The 21,516-nt window shown below is 38.6% G+C and overlaps 1 protein-coding gene and 1 pseudogene across 1 annotated transcript in view; both read right to left on the reverse strand.

Moving 5' to 3' along the window:
- MYZAP (myocardial zonula adherens protein) overlaps positions 1 to 21,516 on the reverse strand; it is a 93,955-nt gene that overhangs the window by 14,477 nt on the left and 57,962 nt on the right. The window contains exon 11 of the mRNA XM_033189977.1: positions 9,295 to 9,378. Within this exon, the coding sequence (XP_033045868.1) occupies positions 9,295 to 9,378 (84 nt within the window). The remainder of the gene's footprint in view (positions 1 to 9,294; positions 9,379 to 21,516) is intronic.
- LOC117071713 lies at positions 2,277 to 2,333 on the reverse strand (annotated as a pseudogene).

The following is a 21,516-nucleotide window of genomic DNA, read 5'->3' on the forward strand; positions in this document are numbered from 1 at the left end:
ACAGCTAATGATGTATACTGCAATACCCAGAGTAACCACCAACATATTAGAGAAAAGAGATATAGCAAAAATGCCAATGGATAAATTAAAATGTTATTTTTAAAAAACTGAAATAATCCAAAAGGCAAAAAGGAAGAACAAAACAAACAAGCAAGCAAAATAAGCAAAACAAACCAGAAGCAACAAACAGAAAACAAACAATGAAATGTAGATCTAAATCCAATCATATCAACATAATTAAATATTAGTAAACTACATAGTCCAATTAAACGGCAGAGACTATAACAATGTATAAAAAAGCAAGTCCCAACTATTGTGTATAAGAGATGTGCTTTAAATACAGAGATACAAATCAGTTGAAAGTCAATGACTGGAATAATATATATCATGTAAACAGTAAATATAACAGGGTAAAAATGGCCACATTAATATCAGTTAAAATAGGTATCAAGACAATGAGTATTAACAAAGGAAGGGACCAACATTTCATATTGTAAAGATCCATTCGTCATCAAAACATAACAAAAATGTGTATGTACCTAGCAACAGAGTTTCAAAATGCATAAAGTAAAAACTAACAAAGAAAGAGACAGTGTAAAAAACCATGGTAAGGGATTATAACACCTTTCTCTCGGCAATTATCCAAAATCCAAGAAAAATGTCAGTTATCTAAACAATATTATCAACTACCTAAACCCAATTGATATTTGTAGAACATACACAACAGCAAAATATATTTTTTTCACAAAAATTTAATTGAAAATATACGCTGGGCCATAAAATAAGTCCCAATAAATTAAAAGCTAAAACTATACAAGCTGTGTTCTCTGACTATAACAGTATTCAATTAGAAATAAAAATAAGATATCAACAAAAATTTCAACTATTTGGAAATTAAATAACCTGCTTCTAAATAATACATAAATCAAAGAAAAATCTCAAGGGAAATTAGGAAATACTTCAAACTGAATGATAATAAAATTACAGTATATCAAAGCTTGTGGGATGCAGGTGAAGCAGAGATTAGAAGAACATTTATAGCTTTTAAAGTTTATATTAAAAAAGAAGAAAGGTCTAAAATCAATGACCTAAGTTCTACCTCACGAAGTTAGAAAAAGAAAAGAAAAGTAATCCCAAAATAATTAGAAGGAAGTAAGTCATGAACATCAGGGCAAAAGTCAATAAAATAGAAAGCAGACATGCAATGGAGAAAATCACCAAAGCCAAAAACTATTTTAATTATTTTTAAAAAACAACAAAAATTGATAACCCACTATTTGGTCAAAGAAGAGAAAGAGAGATAGAGACATAGAGTGCATAAGATAGGGAGAGCAAAAGGGTACAAATAATCAATATCAGAAATTAAAGAGACATTAAAAGTAAAGAACTGGGCATCTGTGTAGAAAAAAAGGAGTATTAATACCTTTACTTCACACAAAACCCAAAAATCAACTTAAAACGGATCATCTAAATAAAAAAGTAAAAACTATAAAATTCTTAGGGGAAACTACAGGAGAAAACATTTGTGACCTTGTAGTAGGAGAATATTTCTTAGGACACAAAACACACAAGTCACAACAGAAATAAATGGTTAATTTAAAACCAAAAATAAAAAATCTCTTCAACAGGGCCTGGCATGGTGCCTCATGCCTATAATCTCAGCACTTTGGGAGCCCGAGGTGGGCAGATCACTTGAGCTCAGGAGTTCGAGACCAGCCCAGGCAACGTGGTGAAACCCATCTCTATTATAAGTACAAAAATTAGCCAAGCGTGGTGGCATGCACTTGTAGTCTCAGCTACTCAGGAGGCTGAGATAGGAGGATAGCTTAAGCCAGGAGGTCGAGGCTGCACTGAGCCAAGATTGCACCACTGTACTCCAGCTTGGGTGACTGCAATAAATAAATAAATATATATATATATATACATCTTCAACAGATATCATTAAGAAAACAAAAAAGCAAGTCAGAGGATGGGAGAAGATGTTCATAGTACATATATCTGACAAAGACTCGAATCCAGAATATATAAAAAACTCTTCCAACTCAATAGTAAAAAAACTAAAAGCTCAATAAAATAATGGACTAAAGACTGGAACAAACACTTCGAAAGATGAAACTTACAAATGGCAAAAAGCATACAAAAAGATTCTCAAAAAGAAGAAAAGCAGCTCAGTATCACCAGTTGACAAGGAAATGCACATTAAAACCACAATGAGACAGCACTCTATATCCCCTAGCATGGCTCAATTTATTTTCTTTTGTTTTTATTTTTATTTTGGGGGCTTTCAAAGCCAGAAAACCTGCTAGACAAATTCTAAAAGAGCTATAAAACTGAATGGCTAAATTTAAAAGGTTGGCAACACTAGGTCTGGGTTAGGATATGGAGACACTGGTACACTCAAACTGTGGGAAATTAAAACACTACAACCCCTTTGAAAAACTGACGTCTCTCAAAAAGTTAAACTTATACCTCCTCTTACAACCCAGCTATTCCACTACCAGGAGTTTACCCAAGAGGAATTAAAACTATGTTCACATAATGAGTTGTACTGTAATGCTCACTTCTGCTTTATTCACAATAGCCCTGAGCTAGAAACAACTCAAAAGCATTTTGTCAGGTGAATGAATAAACTGTGATATATTCATACAATGGAATACCACTCTGCAACCAAAGGGAATGCATACAACTTAGATGCGTCTCAAATCATTATGCTGAGGGAAAGAAGCTCCACACAGAAGAGTGCATGCTATAGGATTCCATTTCTAGAAATGGAAATCATACAGTGGATTCCCACTAAATGGGAATCTATAGTGACCAAAAGTGATAAAAAGTGACTCACCACCTCCAAAAAAAAAAAAAAAAAAAAGATCAGGAATTGCCTAGGGATAAATGGAAAGCTGGGTTGCAAAGTGAAACAGAGAATCTTTGGTGGGGTGATAGAAATGCTCTATATCTTGATGGCAGTGGTTATTTCATGGGTATACACACTGTCAAAACTCAGTGGATTATACGCTTAAACAGAAACAATTATTTATGTAAGTTAATAAATAACAGAAACTTATTTATGTAAGTTAATAAATAACTAAGTTGACAAGGTAAAAAATAAAAGATGATGAGAGCCTGAACATGGGCAATAAGAGGGGAGTTAGAGAGTGTGGGGCAGATTTAAGAAATACTTTTAAAAATTAAATTAACGGACTTGAAACAATAAAACAAGACTGTCTGCTTCTTAGTCTTGCAGAATATGCCTACAGTGGAACGACAAAGAATAGCCTCAGACTGTTGCCTGGACTGTGCTATGGAAAAGATTGCTTCTGGGACTGAGAAGCAAATTGCATGGTTTTCCTGCTTTCAAACACCACCCCCTTGTGTTTATATGTGTAATGAATACCAACCCGATGGCTTGGGAGGTGCATGTGCCCTTCACGAAGGGAGAAAATGTGTAGCACCTCTGAACATTTTTTGGAATTATGTCACGAATGTTTGGCAGTCATCTCCCCCACCATTTCCCTCAGGCCCAGGGGTGTGGGCAGCTCGGGGGCTGCAGCACTTACACAGAATGTGTGTTCCATAAGATGCATGTGGGGAGCCCGGTGCCTGGTGCTGCCACTCCAACATGACACAGAAAAATTAATAATAGTTCAAGAATGCACAACAGACACACTGAGAGGCTCAGGTGTTACACAACACACATTAAATGCAGGATGGACAATACCAAGACATTTGACTCCTTTCCTCTGACTTTTGAATTGAGCTGTAAGTGTAGGATTTCCAGCAGAGAAAAGTGTAACGAAATCTGTTCAGAGTTTCAAAAAGCTTATGAAGATAAATGCTTGCAATGTTATTTTAAGAATATTTTCTATATTAGAAATGGAGAATATTTCTTCTTCTCTAAAAGTTGAGCTAATAAAAAAATTGTTTGGAAAAAAAAAGAAAAAGAAAAAAGAATGGGCATATTTTTGTTATCAGGAAGATTTTCTTTTTCACCTTTATTTTAGAATCAGAGGGTACATGTGCAGGTTGGTGACAAAGGTATATTGCGGGATGCTGAGGTTTGGGGTATGACCGAGCCCATCACCCAGGTAATAAGCATAGCACCTGGTAGGTAGTTTTTCAGACTGTTTCCCCCTCCCTCTCTCCCGCTTCTAGTAATCCCCAGTGTTTATTGTTCCCATGTTTATGTCCACCGAACACTGCATATTCTCACTTATCAGCGGGATCAAGAAGATTTTAAAATGGTTGATGAAAACGTAGTCTGACAGGGCCAGGCTAGAGCAAGCTTTTAGGAGTCTGCTGTGTCATTTGGGTTTGGGGCAGAGGGAGGAGGGAGTTCCAAATCTAATGAGTTTAAACACAGGTAAGCACAAATGATAAATCCAGGGACTAAAATGATCCATATTCTCTGTTTTAAAGAAAAGAAGAAAGGTTCTAGAGTGTCAGCCGTGACCTAGGAAAGGGCCTGTCCTTTTCTCCAAGCCCAGGATGAGGTAGAGGGTCCTCCCTTCACTGTCTGTCCAGGAGCCTAATGTGATTTCAACATTTCAATAAAGTTTTCAAACATTAAAAATGGTAATAATCTCAGAGTTGATCTTAGCCTTCTCCCTTTTTTAAAGATGAAGTACTTGAGCCCAGACTGTTGGTGGCATGATTTGCCCAAGGTCATGCACAGATAATGGCAGAATGTGAGTCAGAACCGAAGTCTCCAAAAGGCTGAGTAATTAAGAAAGAATTAACATTTGTACTGTGCCAAGCACAATTCTAAGTGTTTTGTGTATATTATTTAATCATAAAAAACGTCTTTCAAGTGGGAGTGATTATCCCCATTTCACAAATGCTAAAACTGATGCTCAGAGGGGTAGAATTACCCGCCCAGAGTTACTCTGCTTGTAAGCAGAGGTGTCAGGGTAAAAACACAAAGCCCTTAGATATAACTGCAGAGTTATGTAACACTAATGGTGCGCTAGTAAATTTTTGAAAATAAAATCCCTAGGTTAAAAAGCTCTGATTGTGACATATGTCAATTTCTGTGATGTAAAGATCTCCTCCATAGCTAATTTCAAGTGACCAACATGACATCCCTGAATGGAGACCTGAGAAGCGATGCATGTCTTCCACTTTCATTAACCAGTATAAAGCAGCTCCAGCACAGCGCTGGATATGCCGTGCAGTCCTGAACCCATAGCTCAAGAAGGAGAACAGCTAAAATGTTCTTGGGGAAGAGCTAGGAACTGGACTGAGGACATGTGTAAGAACTAAGGCTCTTCAGTCTGAAACTAAGGGTTGCTTCTTTAAAACCAACAGCATTGTGGCTAAGAGAAGCACAGGCATGACCAATAAATCCCCAAATACTGCGGGGGCATGGTGCCAGAACAAATCATAGGAGCAATGACATCATACAAGACCATCGGCTTGTGATACGCAAACTCTAAGACTTGATATGAATCCCAAACACCTATGAATTCTACAAATACTGGGGCCAACTGCTAAAAGAAGCTGAAATATTGCCAGCCTATAAGACTCACGTCCAGCCTCACCCTCCCAGGGTACACCTTTCAGGTTGCTGCAGGCAAAGGACTTCTGGGCCCTATGGCCTGCTAGTAGGGCCTGGCCTGTCCAGGCCCTGCTCTTGTTCACCTAAAGGTGAAATTCTCTTTGTTAAATTATCACACAGCTGAGTTTGATGCCAGTCTCCAACTCTGAGGATGAGCAAAAGAGAAAGAGTGATTCATTATGGGACATAGCTATCAATCTAAAGTATTTACCAATGACAATGAAAGAGTCCCTGGGACCCAGGCAGTGAAAGAAACAGTAACACTTATGGCATTTACCATGAGCCAGGTACTTTTCTAATCACTTAAGTATTAACACATTTAATCGTCATAACAACTCTATGGAGAGGATGCCATTTCACAGAGAGTTCCTATTTATCAATAAGCCCACTGAGGCATAGGACAGTTAATTAACTTGCTCAATATCACATCACTACTAAGTGGCAGAGTTGAGATTTGTACTCAGGTAGTCTGAGTATGGAGTCTGCAATTGTGCCCTTAACAAATATAGCTACTTATTAATAAGATGGGGAGTTACCAGATTTATCTACCAAAACTTTTGTGGTTTCTTTTAGGAGGTATTAATTAGATATCTATTTAAAACATTTCTGTGTTACGCTAGAAAGAATAACAAAAGAAGATGTAAGTTAGGTCACCCCAGGACTTCAGGGCTTGGAGAAGGACTGCTCAGCATCCATGTCATAGAGCAATCAGCTAGAGAGTTGAGCAGCAATGTGTTAGCATTAGCGATCATCCACAATTGGCAAGGAACAGCGTCAGCAGAGAGTGTGTAAATTATCAACTAGTCTGAGAGCCAAAGAGGAAAACCAAGTATTTGAATGTCACCTCTAATCTCCTAGGAGAGGAGATCGCTACATGGCCTAGCGATGTATGATGAAATATTGATAAAGAATGCATATATTTTTAATAGTGCTAAAGACAATGATAAGGAGTCCTGAGTTTGAATCACCTTGGAAGAAGCCACTGAGGGTCCTGTGACCCAACCAAGAACCTATGTAACCCACATCCTCTAATCTTAGCAATTTGGAGAAGGCATCCTTTCTCTTTTGGATCTCAAAGATGATGGCACCTGTCTGGAAGGTGTCAAAATGATGTTACCCTCAGAAAATATTGAAAGAAGTAAAACAATGGCCTCAGGAAAGTTAAAAAAAAAAAAAAACAAGAACAGAAACAATGACAAAATACATTAAAACCCATGATACTTAGTATTTTAGAATAGGTTTAAGTCTAAATGTATTATTAAATCCTGTCATTATGGAACTTATTTTGTATATATTGCCTGCTGTTTAAGGTGGATGTCTGAAGTGGCCAAAAGCAATTAGCCATACTAAATTTGTATTGGAATTTAAATAATTTCAGGGAATTTAATCAATCAAATTGATAATCATTATTGATATGCTCAAAAAAACTGGTTTTCAAAGTCTTGCTTATTAGACAGACAGAGCCGACACTGCCACTCACCCCCCCCAACATCCTCTGGGCATTCCTGTTTCCTAACAGGCCACTAATGATTCTCCATGTGGGGGCTTCCTTTGACCACCAGAGTCTAACTGGCTCTGCCAAGGGCAGGCCGGAACTGCCACAACCCTCTGGAGTGGGCCTCAGCCAATGACTGATGGGAGTTAGTGGATAAATGCCCCAGCTTTCTGGTCTTTTAGTAAGGAAAGCTCAGGGTCACTTCCACACCATCTCCCAGAGATCCCCAGCAGGAGTGAGCCTCAGCTGTCCCTAGGGCGACCTCCTTGATATGGCACTGCTATTGGCTTTCTTCCCTTCCCTGTCTCATTTCCCTATTCCCCTCGTGGGGCTTCCTGAGATCACCTCCCAGATAAACTATCTGGACTCCACATTTCAAGGTCTGGAGCACCCCAAACTAAGGTAAGAGATGAGTTTAATACACTGAGCATGAACAAACATAGCTATTTCTAAGACTATTCCCCGTGTGCAATATTCCCTTGGATATTTAAGAATCTACCAGTAGGAGAGCTTGCTTTAGCAGCACAGCCAGAGGTGGGCGTGGGGGACAGTCTTGGGGGACCTTCTGCCTCTCCTGTCAGCACGTCTTTCCTCTCTCCTGTGACTGCCCTCTCTTTGGACACATGGGCTTACATGGGCTTCCACTAGGGCACTCATTTTCTGACTCTTACTGGGGAAGGTGTGCTTCCTCCCACAGGGAGCTGCAATTTCAGGAAGGAATCTTAGAAACAGAAATGTTCATTCACAAGGCTGGCGCTGAGCCAATGACTGTGGAGGGGAAGACAGGAGTGGAAATGGGGAAAACACCCATTTACTTAGCTTCAAAAAAGACAGAGACTCTTGGGTTTTGAATCTGGTACCAGGCCCCTATGGGCCACGAGGGACTTCTGGTTATGACTGCTGTAAGGCAACCTCTCAAAAACAGAGTAAATGAAGGCCCAGCTCACTACCCACTCAAACATGGTGGTTCAGAGCTCAGGCTCTGGATCCGGGCTTACCCATCTCTACTGTAACTTTGGGCAGACTTCCTAATGTCCCCAAACCTCAGTTTCACTATCTATAAAAGGGGGAAAATATCGTCTAACTCAGAGGGCATCCCTTTTAATAAAGAGAGAACAACAATAATACTTTTAAAATTATTGAGTGCTTAGTACATGCCAGGCACCCTCTATACATTCTCATTTCACTGTCACCCACATGTAGCATAGTTATGATCCCTCCTTTATAATGATAAGAAACTTCCCCCAAATCACCCAGCTGATAAGAAGCAGATCCAGGGTTCACACTTGGGTAAGCTGGATTCCACTCTTAACTGTGTGTTATACAGAACATATCCAAAGTAACTAACAGTGTCCAACACACACCCAGGCTTAATCGAAGTTCTCTCTTCTCTTTTTTCTTACTTCATCATTGTCTGCCGGGCTCTCTCACTGGGGAAGGACTACAACAAGGAACACAGACAAGGACAGGTGCTTGGCAAACCAGCTTTTCACAAAGTCTCAAAAGGCAAAGGCTCAATGCCAAGCTCTTAATAAAGAACCTTTAGAGCAAATAGATTTTGACTTCTCCTTCTATTAATACCTAACCTTGTGAGGTTCTTCCAACCCCATAATTTTCTTCTCTGGAACCTTTACAAAATCCCCAAATGACTTTCAAAAAGCCAGAAAGTCAAGAATACTAAGCATCTGAAAGTTTCAGGTAAAATTAAGTCCCCTCTAAAACATCTTCACTCGGTGTGATAGGAGAGCATTGCATTTAGGAGTCTTTCAGCCTGGCTCTGACATTTATGAAGCTGGGCAACCTTCAGCAACACCACCTGTCATCTCTGTGCCTCTGTTTTCTCATTTATTAATACAGAGATAATAATCTTAGTCTTGCCTTTCTGAAAGTTGCAGAGAGAATCACGTGAGGAATGTACATGAACATATCTCACAAATTATAAAGCACTGGACAAATGTAGGGAATTATCAGTGCTAATCAACAGCGTATCAGGCTCGCTAGGATGATTCTTTAATAAGAAAAAGTAGAACCAAAAAGCAGAAGTGAGCAGCAACTGGAATGAGGAGAGTCCGATGGTAAAGGAAAAACAGCTGTCAGAACCTCATTTTCAAGGCTGGCACTTAACCCTCAATCAATTTTACAAGGCCGGGAAATAGCCATATTTTTAATTAAGTGTTGGTGGTAGGCTTAGCAACATAAAATTTAATGGTAGGGAAGACATCAACTTAAAAGAAACACAGATTCTTACCTCTCCTTCTAAGAAAGATATCTTTTCTAAAAGCTGCAGTATTAAGAGCTGTTTCTGTTGCAACTTTTTCTTTAATGATTCAATCTAGAAAGAAAGGGATGGAAAATTGTTAACCAAAAATATATAATTGTACAAGTACAAGTTTATCAACTGGAATAGATGCCTTTAGTTTTCATTTATTCTTATGTTTATTTCTATTTTCCTCATTTCCAGTGGGGCTGGATGGTTTTCATTGAAACAGCCTCCATACTGATTCTCTGTGTTTCACAGAACAGTATTAACACGAGACGCTCCATGACAGGGGGATTTTGTGAACAGGCGAGGTTGGGGCAGCAGATATGATTCTGGAGTCACAGCTAATTAGCTTTGATTAATCCAACATTTCCACACACTGATTTTGCTGTGTAACCCTTTAAAACATCCAGTCGATCTTCCAGAGAATGTGCTTTGGGAAATATACATACAACTCTCCAAAAAATGATTATTCAGCTTGAATTTATAGGGCAGCCTGCATTTCAAACATTTGGCTATGTTATTCAATACATTCATATTTGTTCAACCAAGTGTCAAAAGTTGGTTTGAAAAAAGGATCACTAGAAGTCTCATTAAAAGTGTTGAAATTCAGAGGACTGAAGACTCACGTGGCCTGGAGTAAGCAAGAAAGGCTTCCTAAAAACACCCATCTTTGTTTTTATGATATATTGTATCTTAAGACTACTCTTTGCTTTCCAATCATGTCTCCCTAGAAAAACTGTAGCTTCCCTGAAGGCAGGAACCAGAGTACTCTGTACCAGGCCATGTTATGCATAATAATGGGAACAGTATGTAGGGTCATTAATAACACATTAACTTTCCAAAACTCTTGTATATTAAATTTTTGTGCTCACAAAATAATTTTTAAAAAGCACTCTCAGGCCAAGCACAGTAGTTCACTCCTATGATCCCAGCACTTTGGGAGGCCAAGGGAGGAGGATTGCTTGAGCCTAGGAGTTTGAGACCAGCCTGGGCAACATAGTAAGACCCTGTCTCTACAAAAAAATCAAAAAATTAGCTGGGTGTGGTAGTGTGTCCCTGTAGTCCCAGCTGCTTGGGAGGCTGAGGTGGGAGGATTGTTTGAGCCCAAGAGGTCAAGGTGGAAGTCAGCTATGATGGTGCCACTGTACCCTAGCCTGGGTGACAAAGTGAGACCTTGTATCAAAAAAAAAAAAAACAAATTTTAAAATCCTTCTCAGTGCAAAATGACAACATTCCTACGGAAGTGAATCTAGCAGTATCTAGAAAAAGTACATATGCATTAACCCTTTGACTCAGTAATTCCATTTTTAGGAATAGATCCCAAAGACACACTGGCCAAAATATGAAATGATATGAACAAAGGATTTTTGTTATTTTAGGAAACACAAAACAGAACTCCATCAATAAGTGACTGGTTATACAAACCATGGTATGATGGAGGTCTGTGTAACCTTCCAAAAAATGCAGATCTCGAAAACACTGAAGAAGTATATTTCAAGGTAGACAGTATACTCGCTTTGATGTAAAACAGGTGGGGACACATGAATGCATATTTATTTGCAAAAGAAACACAGCAAAAACAAAATAAACCCTAATTATTAATAAACAGTTACCAACAGGGAAAGGGAAGAACTTAGGTGAAGGAGAAAGAATAAGTTATTACATAGGTTTATGTAATAAATATAAGCCTAGTTACATAGTTTAACTTTGAAAGCATATTTTATAGATTCAAAAAATAAAATGAAACCAAAAAGAAAAAAGTGAACCCTAAAATCTGAGAACAAATTGAGATGAAGAAACGATGTATATCACAAATTGGTAAGAAGTATTAATTCAAGTGTTGTTAGAATACAGTAATTTGACTCAATATTCTCAGTGGATTATCAAAGATAAATAGAGCTGCAAAGTAATCTCTCATTCACTGGAAAGATTGTTAGTAGTAACACTGAAGTTATTTTGAAACCATTTGATATATAATTGTAGTATCATCATGTTTGGAACCAAGATTTTTACTGTAAGAGAAAGCAATACAAGTATGAAATCAAAGAAGTAAACAAAGTTTTGTTCAATTTAAAATGACAATATCAGTACGAATTCATAATTTTTATTTTCTTTTGTAAAATATGTATCCCTGCTCTATCTACTGAGAAAACTTGGAAACAATAAGAACATAATATGTCCAGATTGTGGTCTCCAAATAGCATTCCCCACTGAAAAAACACAGGACATCTTGGTGGAATGGCTCATTTCAGGGGACAAAAAATAAACTAGATGAACCTGAGATACCCTGTTATGCCTGAAAACAAGGACATGAGGTGTCTCCCCTTGGGCCAAGAATGGAACATTCTGAACATCAAAAATAATAATGAGTGTAACAGAGTAAAACACATGAAATATACAGATATCAAAGAACATAAATATTATATTTCTTTAAAAAAAAAAAACAGTAACAGCTCACTGAACTCCAATGGATGTAAAAAAGGCATCAACTCCTTACTTGGAAAGCAGTTTAGAGGAAAAAATACAGCATCTATCTTGCCTTCTTTGTTTAAACTGCATTTTGAGATTCTAAAAAGCCCTAGTTTATGAGGAAACGTTTTACTTGACAGAATAATTCCAGTTAATCAATGGTCAAGGAAAGACAAAATTAGAAAATCACAATTTTGCAATTTCTATGAAATAATGGCTTTAAGCATTCATCATCAGTAGATTAAACAGTGATGGTGAAAGCTGATGAAGAAACATTCAACCATGTTTTGGGTTGTCACCTCTTGACTCCATTATCAGCCTTGGCATCACCCAACGTGGAACAACCAGACATTCTACACCCCAGAAGTGATATACGATGAAACACACACATCACCCATGAAGTGTTCTTGCCTTTCCGAAAAGTTGAAACTTGATCTAATCAAGCTTCTAGAGCTAATAAGAACACAAAAAGTTGCATCCAGAATGTGACCATTTTTACAAGACAACTGACTCAGTTCTTAGGTAGGAATAAAAGTAGTTGGGAGAGATGGGGGCAGCAATGCTTTAGCTTAAGAGACTTTAGAAACATAACTAAATATAAATACAATGTATGCTGATTGGAACAAAGCATCAGAAAAAAAGACACTTTGGAAAATGTTATTACAGGTTGGTATTAAATAATAGCAAGGAATTATTAATTTTGTTAGGTGTGATGATGGTGTTATAATTATGTAAGAAAAAGTCCATATGTTCAGAGATGCATGGTGAAGCGTATAGGAAACATATGCAGAATGTCTGGGATTTGCTTTAAAATACTGCACAAGAGGGGAAAAAAGAGGAAGGAGAAGATAAAGCAAGTATGGCCAAATGTTGCTATTTGCTGAACCTGGGTAATGTAGAGGGCTTCATCAATTATTCTCTCTGTTCTGCGTGCATTTGGCATTTTCATTATCAAATATTTTAAATTTCACATGGTGTCAAAAAAATGTAACCCTCTGACATGAAAAGTAAACCATACAAAGTAGAACAGAAACACCCATAAGAAAAAATGTCCAATGTTAATAATAATTAAAGACACTACCAATTAAAAACAGTAATGGGTTACCCTTGACTACCTATTAAATTTGCCCAAAACTATTGACTGAAGAAACGAGTGTTGGCAGGGCTGGGAGGGGCAGCTCCTCTCCTGTGTTGCAGGTGGCTTTGTGAATTAGTATGACCCTTCAGGCAATTTAGCAATAAATATTAAGAGCCATAAAGCTGTTCATACCCTTTGATCCACTAATCCCACTCCTGGGAATTTATCCTAAGGATATAATTCAAACATAGGAAAAAGCTCCATATATAAAGATGTTCTTGCTCCCATTGTTTATAATAGAGAGAAAATGGAAATAACCTTAATGTCTAGCACTAAAGGAATGGGTAATAAATTACAAAATATCAATTTGATGGAGTATATTACACAAACACTAAAAACAAATATACTGCAAAATGGAAAGTTTACAAAAAGCCTCAAGGGATAGAAAAGCAAAAGTTTACAATGATGCAAGTAAAAGCTGGAACAGAAGTTGGATAAAATGAAATACTTTTGGGGTGGTGATAAGGTTAAAGTTTGTTTTGTGTAAACTTCCTTCCATTTTTGTAGAAATAATTTCCAAAAAATACTCTCATAGTGTGCCTTTTTCTTTCCTTTTTATAGTATTAAGATTGTTAACGCTGACTTTTAAAATCTTTAAATGAAAGGAACTAAAAGGTTCCAAGAAAGTCAGGGGTAATATTTAATCAAATGATGTAAAAAGTGATGTTAAATACACTCATTTCACGATCTCTGAAGAAATCAGAGTAGCTTGTGAGGCAAGGAAAGCAAGAAAGGTGGTTTTAAAACACCTTAATGAGCAGCTCATAGTAAGATATTGAGAGGATCCTACTGGTCACTGTCCCTTAGATTGTAGTTTAAAAAATAAATCAACGGCAAATACATCACCTAGAGAGAGTGCTGTAGGGAGAAGGTCTCTGGAATTCTCATGAGAGAGCAGAGGGCTGATGCTAGCCTGGAGAGACACCTGGTTCTGGGGAGAAGGAGCCGGACAGGAGTAGGATTTGAGGGTGCCGTAGCTTCTAACAAGGCTCATGGTTTTCAGCAATGGTGCTCCAAGAAGCAATTATGCTATTGTGCTAAATGAATGCTGTCTGTGCAGATTAGCTTTTATCCTGGAACATTTCTTACAGAAACATCTTTTCTAGTATATCCCGTGATCTGAATTGACTTGTTCAGATAAGAGCATAAAGGATGCTAAGGCTGGCAGAGTCAGTGCACTGCTGGCCCCAAGGGGTGCCAACCTTGAATCCTAACTTAGTCTCCCCAGTGGTCTGCCCTGAAGAACCTCCCATGCCTTTCCCAAGTGATGCACTCAGCTTCTAAAATAAGTAGACTCACATGCTTCTGGGTTTGATTGCCTCCTTGGAACATCTGACTCTCAAGCCTTTGGTTCTTTTTTCACAATCTTTAAGTCACACACTTGTGTGGCTGGTATTATTTCTGACTACTAACTTCAAAGAACCTTGAAATATTGTCTTTTGTAGCACCTAGCACATGAAAAACACTCAAAAGGTAGCTACTATTATGTGATTACTGATGTTTCTCCTTCCCTAGACTGTGAGCTTCCCAAGAGTAAAGACCTTGATCATCTTTATATTCTCAGATAACAAATGAATGAATCAATGAATCCATCCAGCTACTCCTAAACAATCCATCCCATAGACTTCAGGGGAAAAACTGTCGGGAACAGACACTTGGAGTCCTAGTTGGACCAAGACGATCTTGCTAAACACATGTCCACAGAGCAACCCCCAAATCAGGAGTTACTCCAAAATCCAGGGTACCATATAGCTGATATGCAAGAAATCCATTAGGCACCTTTGCTCTCACTTCTTGATGCATTACATGTTTAAGTTTGACCTTCAATTTACCCTTCACAAAGCTGCATTTAGTTCTAGCTGTCACCAGGTGGTGGTAAATGACGCAACTCACCAGGCTCCAATCAGGGCATTAAGAACTGAGAAATTAGAAGCACTGATTTTCTGGACCTCACCTATTTGATTTATGCAAGAACAGAATCTTGCAACAGCTAAATTTAAACATGAAATAGTAGGCCCCCTTACAGAACAAGGGGAAAAACACATTTTCATAAAATCTGGGACCTTTTAACTGATAATTAATAGAATTTTTTCTAATTTTTGTTTTGATGAGTATGTTTCTTTGTAACTCAGACTGAGTATGTGGATATGTGCCTTGCAGCCCAATCAATCATGCAGGATGTTAGTCTCTAAGAATACAGGCCAGTTTGATATTTAAGGAGGGAGGGGAAACAAAAATTCTTTTAATTTCTTAAAACTGATCATGGCTTCCCCCCTCCCCGCCACATTAGCTACAATCGAGTTACCTGCATAGGTGGTTTGAGCTAAGTAATCATCCTTAACCGTGGTCACATGCTGGAATCTCATGGCGGGCGCTTTTACAAAATACAGATGCTCTGGCACCAGAAATGCAGAATATCTCACTCTCTCAATTAAAAACCCCCTACACTTTTAATGTTCAGACTCACTAGCATGGCACGGGAGGCCCTTCTGCTGTGCTCCCTATTTTCCCACTTTCATTTCATGCCCGTACTGTCCCTACAATGAACCCTATATTTAGGACACTCCATCATCTCAGCCCTGCATGAACACACTATGGTCCTGCCTCCAGGACTTTGCACACACAGGCTGGTGTCTCCATTAGGAATGCCTCCCCACCCTCCATCCCCTTTTCCACCAGAAAAACTGCTGCTGTCACAATCTACCCACAGTCACCTCCCAGGCCAGTGCTTTGCAAGTCCTCCAGGCTGGCTTCGTGTCCCCCTCCTCTGTGGTAGCTCAGCCTTTGAACCTACCCCTGTTAGGACACATCACGGTTACTGCCATCCTCGGTTGACTTCTTTCCCTTGTACTAGACCCCAAACCCACAGGGAACAAGTGTTTAGTGCATCAATTATCTCATATAAAAGATAACTTCTCTGAGGAGCTGAAATCACCCTTGCCAATCCACACATTTCAACAAAAACTGCATTAGAAACAGATTGCTATAGTTAAAAAAAAAAAAAAAGTTCCCCCAATATGTTTTAAAAAGAGCTTATATGTCAACCAGAGCAAAGTGAAATTGTACAAAAATGTAGTATGGTTCTGGTATGGATTCAGTGAGGAATCCATAGCTGGAAGTGGTGAGGCTTCTCAACTTCCTGGAATTTCTTTCCATTAGTAACATGTAGGACACAGTCCATTTCACATCAGAGGACAGAAAATGAGATGGCTCTCGCATTGCAGTTATGTGAGTAGCACTCAATTGTGCAAGACTCATGAAACGTAACTCAGTATTGAACTTGGGGACTGTGGAGAGAAATGAATGAAGAAAACACAGCAGCAAGTAAGTGTTAAATACCGGACAGCACTTGACACGGGCTGTTAATAAATTGTGCTTTGGGGTATTTTCTTTCACCAGGTGGCAAAGGATAACAAACACGAAAAATGCCTTATGTAAAACAGGAAACACACCAAACCAGAGCATATACAAGGTGCACATCACTTTTATTACGTACTGGGAGTGTCATGTGTACAATCAACTCCCCCTCCTGTCCCCTCTTACTGATAATAGGAGGAGGTTAAAACTGACGGCATACTTAAAAGTTTCCCACTAAGACAAAAAAAAAACTAGCCACGATGGTAACAGAAAATGTTACACCAAAACTTAATCTCTTACAAAGGAAAGGCTAGCCAAAAGAGGGGAACCATTAAAATAATTAATTGGGAGTCCATTAGGCTGAGGTGGCTCCAGTGCCTTGGGTTCTAACCTAGGCAAACTGAAACCCAGCTCAGAGTGAATGGTCATGGCTTAGGAAGATGAAATTTAAAATTTAACCAATCAGAAAACACCAACTAGCCTTTAAATAGGGATTTTTTTTTTTTTTTTTTTTTTTTAACACCGCGTCTCCCTCTGTAACCTAGGCTGTAGCACAGTAGTACAATCATAGCTCAATGCAACCTCAAACTCCTGGGCTGAACAGGTCCTCCCACCTCAGCCTCCCAAATAGCTAGGATTACAGGCGTGATCAACTGTGCCTGGCTAATTTTTTAATTTCTTGTAGAGACAGGGTCTCGCTATGTTACTTAGGCTGTTCTGAAACCCCCAGCCTCAAGCAATCAATCCTCTTGCCTCAGCCTCCCGAAGTGCTGGGATTACAGGTGTGGCCTAAGTAGGGACTTTCTGCTTTAACCAATCAAATATTTTCCTTGTCTTGTTTCCATAAATGCCTATAAAAGCTTTCCCCTCAAGCGCCCTAGGTGAAGCCCTCAATTGCTTGTGGCCTGGTGCTGCCTGCTCAAATAAACTCTTTAAAAACAGAAAATGAAAAACAAAACTGAAATGGTTACATTTAATCAAACTGCTTAAATCCTATAAGGAAAATGGAATTCAATATTTTAAATCCACATGAAGTTTATTTTATTTGAACATTTATTCGACATTATTGTTTATTTTATTTAAAATTTGTTTTATTTTGTTTTCATTTTAAATGAATGAAGTCTGAGTGAGCTCTAGAAAATTCCATCCCTGACCCAGTCAGTTCACCATTTCCCTGGATTTCTATGGAGAACTTTAAGCTATTTCCTTGTGAAATTTTCAAATTTTCAAATAATGTAATGGCATAAATTTCCCCTGACATAAACATTTTAAATTATTTTATTTGTTTATAATTTTTTTTTGTTTTATATGAAATTTGTTTATAATGAAATTTGTTTATAATGTTTTCATTTTCATTTCATTGTTTTCAAAATCAGAGTGTCGGGGCTGTGTGTACTTGCACACATCGCAAAACTCAACCACAGGTTAATAAATACACCAAAGCTCCCCAACTACCATCCCCAACACCCCTGCTTTGTTATTCCTTCTCATGGGCCCTCATTTATAGACATTCTCCTTAAAACAGCTTTAACAAAAGAATAATTCATTTTCACACTGAAAACTTTATCAAAGATGTATAACTGCCAATCAAAGTATCTAATCAAAATGAGATTACTAGGGCTGTGAATTCTAGGTCAAAATACAGCAACATGATACTTTGTGAGTTCTTACAGCCTGTTCAAGGGAAATTTACGCCATTACATTATTTGAAAATTTGAAAATTTTACAAGGAAATACCTTGAAGATCCCCCTTATTGTTTTCAAAACCCCTAGAAATCCAGGGAAATGGTGAACTGACTGGGTCAGGGACAGAACCTTCTAGTGCTCACTCAGGCTTCAGCCGTTGTCTCCCTCTGCCTGCTCTTTTCCTGACAGTGCCGTGTCTTTAACCCAACTCTTGATCCCTCTATGATCTGGCAAACCATTGTTTCCATTTCCCTTACAAAAGAGGAATTGTGTTTGATCTCCACAGACCCACTGTGAATTGAGAATAATTGATATTTTCCATTCTTCCTCTGAAAAAAGTGTTTTAGTTTTGCTATAGCATTCCTTAATTCTATTTTGGAAGTCCTGTAACATTGTAATTTCATAGTTATTGTATTTTTTAAAGTGCCTTCTCTTTGATAAAAGCCACCACAAAATGTAAGAATAAAAAGAATAAAGCTCAGCCTCTTTTTAACAAAAAAAAATGCATAGAGAAATATGACAAGATCAGAATCTGCCCTGCACTAATGCAGCATGAAAGAAGAGTTTAAAAAGGATGAAGAAAATGGTACATTATCTCATTTGGGGGGGAGTAAAGGAAATGAATTAAGGCCACAACAAAACGAAACTGAAAAATTGCTAAATGAAGCACTGAGTGGGGAAAATGAAAAATCAATGAAGGAATGGAGGGGAAAAGGTACATTTTTCATCTTCATGATGCTTGATTGGGTTTGTGGAAATTCATTTTCAATTAATGTGTCTTGTGGCATTCAGCCAGGCTAGATACGAACATGGCACATATTTTAATCAATTTTTTCCTATTAAGTTTGAAGTAATATATAATAATAGAACCACACCATTCAAAAGGATCGGTTGCAACTGGCTTCTGAGGTAAAATAATGTAATTTGGTTTGATTTCTATCTTATATTAAAGATAACCCAACTTCTCCTGAAGGAGGGGAGGAGCACTCTGGCTCCCCCGGATACCTAAATATGACTTGGCTATACAAATGTCCGGGAAGGACGGTTAAACTGCTTCCCAATCTGGGCACGTTCTCTGAGAAGGAAGAAAGAAGGAGTGTGCAAGCTACAGGAACTTTGCTGGGTTAGCTCATGATTCTCAGAAACAACCCTGTGTGGTTATCCCCTCCAGACCAGGAAACTGAGGTTCCAAGACTTTCATCATTCATTCATTCCCTTCACAATCATCCAGATGCTGATAGGGCTGAGATTAAGACCCAAGTAAGTGTCTGTGAGGGCAAGGCCCAGGCTGTCCTATTTACACCACACCCTATTCAGAGGTTTGCTTGCTTCTGTCCTCCCTGTGATGACAACCTACAGCTGCCAACCTGTCCTGGAGAATTGGCAGGGCTGGGAAGAAGGTTGACATGTGATATCGTCTGTCACAAAGGATCTGCTGGGGCCCTAACTCTTTAGGCTGTTCTTTTTTTCCTTCTATGATTCAAGAGGAGGCTGGTGGAATAGAGATAGGGAAGAAGCCTATTTACCTCTGTGCTTTTCTTGATGAATTCAGTTTCAGAGACAAAACACCAAATCCTCAACAGGAGTGTCCAGGGAGAGAACTGTTTTAAAATCATGTAATACATATATATGGAAGCCCCTAGCTCCACCTCTGGCACAAAGATGATGCTAAAAAATTGCATTTTGAAAGCTCTTCCTAAAGTTCAAGTGCATGGAAAGTGAACACTCTCTGGCACTAGCCAGGGCTCTCCTTGGAGCCTTCTTGCTGTCCTCCCTGCTCCTCTCCCCTCCTATTCACCCAGCACTCACTGGCCAGAGGCACCACTGTGGAGCTCAGATCTGATCAGGCAATGGGGAGCCACTGAGGAATTATGAGCAGAGTGATGAAGGACATCCTTCTTGGCTTGGTGCTAATAAACCATCACAACTGGTGTCGACCTATATTTCTAGCCTCTTCATTTCTCACTCCTTCATACCATCCAAACTAGATGAATGCTCTATGAACTCACCCTATACTTTCTGGGCTGCATGTTTTTGCTTTTATTTATTCTATATCTTGTCTGACATGTCCACCCATTCAATCCCTGCCTGGAAAAATCCAATCCATCCTACAAGGCCTGGTCAAACACTACCTCCTCCCTAAAGACTCCACCCACATCAGAATTAGTTTGTACTGGCAGGAACTGTGCTAAGCACATATCAGTCAATTGTTTTAACTACCTCTGGAGGAGGCAATGTTATGACCATTCCCATATTATTGATAAGGAAACTGAACCTTGCAGAGGATAATTTGCTCAAGATACAAAGCCTAGTCAGTAGCAGAGGCAGGATGCAAAAGCAGACTGAATGTACTCAAAGCCTATGAACTTAACCACTAAGTTTCCCAGCTTCTGTGTTCCCAGCACTGATGACATTCTGCCTCAAGTTCTAATGAGTTTAAATGTCAGCCAGAAGGTTCTCTGAGAGCACGAACTCATGTCCATTTTTGTACTCATGCTCGTAAGAGGCTCCTCTTAAATGTGTACTAACTGTCCCATAAGCTCCCCATAAATTGTACCTGGTTTCTCCTCATCCTTATTCCCACTCTTAAGCCCAAGGAACGAGTTTCCTTCAGTCTTGAGCAGAGGGGCAGGAAAACAGGATTGTTCAAAGACAATGGCACAGGGGAAACAACTCCAGCTTGACGAAAGTGACATGAAAAAAATCAGTATGGCAATGTTATTAGAGAAACAAGCTTTCTGTGAGCCAAAAACAAAAGGAGTCCTATTCATATGATACACAAAAATAAATTCTACATGGATCATTATTTATTTGTCCAACAAATATTTATTGAGCAACTATCATTTGCCAGTGACTATCCCAGGTGTTAGAGATACAGCCACAAACAAAATACATGCAAGTCCCTGCCCTCATGGGACTTACATTCTAGTGGAAAGAAACAGGCAACAGATAAAATATACATGCAAAACAGATAAATAAAGTGCATGACATATTATTGGATGATAAGTGCTATGGAGAAAAACAGAGTAAGAAAGAAGATAGAGAGAACGGATGTGCAGGTGGTAACTGAAGACCTAAAGATGAACAATCAAACTTCAAAACTATTACAGAAACTATCTTTACGTCAAACAAGACACACAACACAGCCAAAAAGATTAACTTTACTTCTGCCAACATTAAAAACTTATATATTATAAAAGATACCACAAACAAAAAACGTTGACTAGGAGAAGGTAATGGCACCCAAATCATTTTTGATAAGTGATGAATTTGATAAGATGTAGAGTTCCTACACGTCAGCCGGAAAAAAGAAAAACAACCTAACATAAAAATGAGCAAATCATATGAATAACCATTTCATAAAGGAGGAAACGAATGGCCAATAAGCTTAAGAAAAGTTTCCCAACCTCACAAGTTTCAATGAGTAGCAATCAGGCTGGCGCAAATTAAGATGAAAACAATGAGATGCCATTTCCTAACTGGCCAAAATTATAGTCCACACAGTGCCAAGTGGTGGTGAGCATTTGGAAAATATGCCCTCTCACATGTGACTGGTA

Source organism: Trachypithecus francoisi, unplaced genomic scaffold, assembly GCF_009764315.1.
Source record: "Trachypithecus francoisi isolate TF-2019V2 unplaced genomic scaffold, Tfra_2.0 Lachesis_group3, whole genome shotgun sequence".
Classification (NCBI taxonomy): domain Eukaryota; kingdom Metazoa; phylum Chordata; class Mammalia; order Primates; family Cercopithecidae; genus Trachypithecus; species Trachypithecus francoisi.